Below are 5,462 nucleotides of genomic sequence, written 5' to 3' on the forward strand. Positions count from 1 at the left end.
TTTTCATGTCTTTTCTAACATAAGGAATTTGGTAAAATGGTGATGTTTCAGAGTCAAAAATTACATAGACTGGAAAAAACACTGCCACGATCAGGTAAGTCAAGAAAATATTTTTGACCTTAATTGTAAGAACTGATCTGTGGATACTGCATGTCTGAGACACAGGTGACATTCAATAAATGTTTGTTGAGCTAAACTCATTTCACTAGTCTTGAATTATCCTCATGGAATTAATCCTTGATACTGTATATAAAGAAAACACCTAACTGTTAATTTTTAAGGAAAGTCTCCTGAATAAATCAGTTCAAAGATTAAAAAAAAAAAAAAAAAAAACCTCTGCAAAATAAACACAAGTCAGATAATCTGCAAATATAAAAATAAAAAAAGGGCGGGGGAGAGAAGAACAAGAACAATTACATAGCTAAAATAAGCTCTCTTATAAGTATAGATATTAAGTCAAATGTTGTTAGTTCTGTTGATTGCTACAATTGTCTCTGAAAGTCATCAAATCCAGCTTACTTTAAAGCAGCAATCACAAAATAATTCTACAGAAAAGTGGTTAACTATTTCATTAAAACGTTACCCTTAACATAAAATGCAGTTTCTCACACTTGAAAGAAACAAAAGATAAAAGAAGACAAAACAGCTCAGTTTAATTTCAAACGTTAATATATTTTCTATTTTATATTGGACATATGCATCTGTAACCCCTCATTTGCAGCAACTATCACATCCTCATAAAAGGGGCAAAATTTGTAAGATGCCTCTTAAAATAAATATTCTTTTTTATAAAATAATAAAACTTCAAATAAATATTCTTTACACTAAACAATATGTTGAAAAAATTAGAAAATAAAGGTTGAATTTTACTGTAACTGTACAATATACATGAAGTCCAAAGGGAAATCAGAGTCTTACAATAAAGGCTTTCTGTAAGGCAAAATACAATCTAAAAACATACTGATTGATTCACATTCTTCCGAATGTACAACATATTAGTATAATATTTTGTGACTGTGCCATGTAGTATAGCACAACTTGTTTTTCACAGTTGCAAATATTATTGTATATACAAAAATATAGCACATTCTCTCTGGAGAAAACAATGGAAAAAAGTCATCTGCTAATTTACAAGTTTTGCAAGTACTATTCACAAACAAAAACTTTGCCTAGGAGTGTCTGTGTTGCTTTAGCTTATGCAATACATGGGTCACCAAGTTCTGTATCTCATACTTTGAGCTCCATTAGCTGAGTTCTAACAAGCATATCAGTTAAAATGGCACATGGACAAAAAGCATTTCACTGCAAACAGCAAAGACTATCCCAACTCTCTATTAACAGTGCCAAGGTTATAACTGTTTAGTTGGTTGCATATGTGTGTTAAAAAAAGAAAGAAAAAATCCTCATTACTGTAATATTCCTGATTAATGATGCTATGTTGGTTTTTCAAAGTTCCTGGGGGGGACAGTGGGAACTTTGCAGCAAACTGTGTTTGAGTTTTTACAACGGCATCCAGGCCTGTTAACCCGGTCATAACACCCCTGGCACAATTTAAGGCAACCCTTGGCTGGAAGGTAACACCATAAACAAGGCAAAAAGAGGGACATGACACCCATGGCCGACCATCGTGTACAACAGTGAGACTGGCTGCAAGAACATGGGTTGTCAGCACAGTTGTCCTCATCATCATTAGAACAGTGATAGAAGAGACCTTTCACACAGCATACACAAGTCCCATAGTCAATCACGTTCTGGGCCGAGCAAAGGCACTGCTTGTCGCAGATCCAGTCTGATGGCAGAGGCCTTGGGTAGGTGCACTCCTTACATTTGCACTTGCCACAGTCCTCACACCTGTAGGCATGCAGGCCCAAATCTTCCTTGCTCAGTGGCTTAAGCTCACCTGGCTTGAGCTCAGATTTGGGTTGCACCCGGATTATCCCATCAGCAACAGGCCCGGAGGAAAAGGATGATCCTAGCAGTCTCTGTTCAGAGGAGCTGCTGCTGGTACTTGTCCTCGTACTGCTCCGCGACCCTGAGCTGACCGTGCTTATGGATCTGGACAGAGGGGCTCGTGCAGAAGAATGGACCTGCGAGTGCTGGAGCCTAGGAGGCTGGCGGTGCTCGGGCAGCCCGTGGAGTCTCTCGTGTTTGTGCTGAGTGGAGGGGCGAGGAGCAGGCTTGAGCCCAGGTCTTGGGACGACAGTAGGCCCCTCTGTGTACTCATTGGTGTTTCGGATGGCTCTGATCTGATCCAGAGACAAGACATGTACCTGCTGGGTGAGGGCGTCTCTGGGGTCGGGCTCCCCACGCTGTCTGCCACCGTCACGGGGCGTCTGCAGCAAGGGCTGTGACCCGTTGCCACTCTGAGCTCTGGCCTCCATCAGGTCTTGGAAGTGTGGTCACTCCAGCAGGCTTAGAACACATCTGAACTCCTGAGGAAGCCAAGAGGAAAGAACGGTTGATACTCTAAGATACTTCCCACTCTCCACCCACCTGAATTGACTCCTCACCTCCCACTTTCCCTAGAGAAACAGGATTTGAAATGGAATGGCAGTGGGGAGGTATTAGCCATATGATCAACAACGCCTGTACCCAAAAGTAAAAATTACGACTGGCTACTGACAATTCTGCAATCCCGTGATGTACAACAACACAAAGCTGATCTTTGAGTCACTTAAGTAAGAACTCCTTATTCAAAGAAACATACAATTTGTAAGGCTCAGGTTCAATGTAAAAACCACAAGAAAGTATCACTGGAATATAACACTGCTACCAACGTTTTCAAAAGTTGAAAATCTTTTCAAAATTTGAAATAGGTTTCCATTTGTCATGGCCATTTTTGCCTTAAGATTCTTTCTGGTTCTTAGTTTTTACTTTTACATCAAACACTTTAACTGTGACGTATCCAGTATTCTGTAACTTTTTCAAACCCGGTAGAATTAATGTGGCATGCAAAAAAGTAAATACCCAAAATAGTTAAAAATTTTATAACAATCATGCCATTTTTAATTAATTGTATAGTAGCACAAAGTTATAGAACTAAAAGCAAATCAAATCCTATTAGGTGCCAGAAACACATTAAAGCAAACTTACACAACAAGAAGACAAGAATTTATTTTCAACTTCTCAACAACTTAAGAATTAAGTATTTTACAGTCTGATAGCCTAGAACACCACCTTAGATTCTGCTGCTAAAAGGTTGTTCTCCCTGTTTTAGAAATGAAGCATGTCAAAAGCTCAACTAATTTTCTGTTTTCAAAAAATTAATTGAGAACACAAACGAAATGATAACCAGAAAAGAGTTTTAAAAATTCAAATGTCACATTTCATATCTAGCATTCTGTCAAGGAATTCCTTAAACTATAGTCCTTCTTCAATTTCAAAACGATCACCCAATTTCCCAAGCCTATACGGCAATAAAAAGCATAAAACAGGCAAAGCGGACCTTTATCCAACCTCCGCTCTTTAGAATAGAGGCCACAGCGAACAAGGCAGGTGACAAACGTCTCCCAATTCGGAGCAAGGCAGCGCTGGAAACCGGGTCTCCTCACCTCCAAAAGAATGGCAGAAGACAACGCTGCCCTTTGCTTTCACTTAGTTCATCGCCTCTCTGTGCCCCAACACCGTCCCCAGCAGGTGGGACACAGCCGATCCCCAGGGTACGTTTCTCCAGGCGGACTGACGCTGTCCATGGGCCAGGCTGCCCCCCTGCTTACGATCCCAAGACTCACAGACAAGACTCACAGACAGGCGGGGGCCGCGGGCGCCTCCGAAGGGGACGTGTCACGAAATGCAGGAGCACACTTCCCCCGCCTCCCTCTCCCCAGTTAAGATCTCCCCCAACTCAAGGGAACTGCCTTGCAGCCCCAAGGAGCCACTCCGCCCCGAGGCACAGGTTACGCTGCCCACTTCTAGGCTTTCTGCAAAGCCCCTCGGACATCCGGCACAGGTTTGCCACCCTGACACGGCGAGCACGAAAGCCCTGCCTGAGACACGCAGCCAGGACGCACAAGTCCAACCCACGCACACACAGCGACTCCACGCTGCACTGACCGAAGGGAGCATTGCCTGTAATCTGCACACGCCTATCTCCTTTTGGGTCGAGAGAGACAAAAAAAAAAAAAAGATATCATATTTCTTAAAGTGAAAGAAAAATTGCTTTTTTTTTTTTTTTAAAAAGGGCATTTTCCAGGGCCCCACTGCTCACTCCGGGCGCGCAGAACCCAGCTCCCGGAGCTGTAAACTTTTGGTGCAGATTTGCTTGCAGTCAAAGTAGCATCTTTGAAAGAAAAGGGGGCTTTTTTATTTTATTTTTTAAGTGATTTCTGCCGATCCGATCCCTGGCCTCCTTCTTCGAAGCTGGACTCCCCACCTCCGCCCCTCTTCTCTTTCCCAGTCCCCCCTCCCCTTTGAAAGTGCTTTGAAACCCCCATTAAGAACAGTGTGTGATCAGACTGAGGATTAGGGGAAAAGAACTTCAGCTCTAGGGTGGGGCAAACGGACACAGAAACTGCTTTGTAAAAAACACACAAGAATCCAAATTAAAACACAGCAACAACAACAATAAAAGGAAAAAAAAAACTGCCTCTTTTGCCACCTACTTTCAGGTAATGGAAAATGATCGCGACCGCTTGATGACTTTCTTCCTGCGCTGGGTCAGCCTGAGCTTCCAAAAATAAAATAAGTGTGACCTAGGCTGACCACGAAGAACGGAAAAGAGAGAGAGCTGCACTTCCGAACCGCAGAGACCCGGCGCCAGGCAGGGCGACGCTCCCACCCGCTCCGGGCTAGACCGTCCACACTGAGCAGAGGCGGGGACTCCCTCCACCCGGCACTCTGCCTTTTTCTCACCCTGGGGGTCTCCTGCCCCCGAGGCGAGCAACCCGTGTACCCCAGCCCCACCAGCGCCCCGCCTAGGGACAGCCTCTCTCCGGACTTTGCCTTCCACCAAGAGGAGGAACAGGTTAGAAATGCGGGCGCCTGCAAAGGCGACTTGGAAAATACAAAGTGTCTTTCTCTCCCTCTCTCGCTCTCAGCGCCGAATTCGCGGCCAGTGCACGGCTGTGAGCAGGCTGCGAGCTGTCCTCTGTCCCAACCCCCTAGAGCGCGGGCGCGCGGGGTCGCCTGCCGGGGACACTGCACCGGGTGCATACAGAAGTCCCCGCAGAGGCAGGCCGAGCCCGAGCCCCGGGCAAGGCAGGTTCGCGGGGAGCGCCCCGGATCCTCGCGAAGACCCTGCGGGATTTGAGAAGGGGAGGCTCGGGGAGAGACGGACCCAACTCCTGGTCCGGCTGCACCTACTCCATGTTGCCCACAACGCGCCGGCCACGGCGCCAGGAGGAGAAGAGCCAAACGTGCCTCACCGTGATCGCGGCTTTGCACCAACCCCTCTCCCTTGGATTCTCTTCTTTCTGCGATGTGCAAATAAATCCAATCTCGATGCAAACTTTTTTCCCTTTCTT

General features: G+C 45.3%; 1 protein-coding gene across 4 annotated transcripts; it reads right to left on the minus strand.

Annotated features, from left to right (window-relative positions):
- Window positions 1–651: 651 nt before the first annotated feature.
- On the minus strand, window positions 652–5,462 carry SPRY2 (sprouty RTK signaling antagonist 2). 4 transcript variants are annotated; one of them, XM_050765923.1, is made up of 2 exons: window positions 5,364–5,462; window positions 652–2,432 (listed from the first exon to the last, which is right to left on the minus strand). In XM_050765923.1, the coding sequence occupies exon 2, from the start codon at window positions 2,379–2,381 to the stop codon at window positions 1,434–1,436; it is 948 nt and encodes a 315-aa protein (XP_050621880.1). In that variant the 5' UTR covers window positions 2,382–2,432; window positions 5,364–5,462; the 3' UTR covers window positions 652–1,433. The 4 variants fall into 4 exon arrangements, with proteins under 4 accessions (XP_050621880.1, XP_050621883.1, XP_050621884.1 ...); XM_050765926.1 differs by lacking the exon at window positions 5,364–5,462 and adding an exon at window positions 4,602–4,854; XM_050765927.1 differs by lacking the exon at window positions 5,364–5,462 and adding an exon at window positions 3,552–4,594.

Source organism: Macaca thibetana, chromosome 17 (genome assembly GCF_024542745.1).
Source record: "Macaca thibetana thibetana isolate TM-01 chromosome 17, ASM2454274v1, whole genome shotgun sequence".
In the NCBI taxonomy this organism is placed as follows: Eukaryota; Metazoa; Chordata; class Mammalia; order Primates; family Cercopithecidae; genus Macaca; species Macaca thibetana.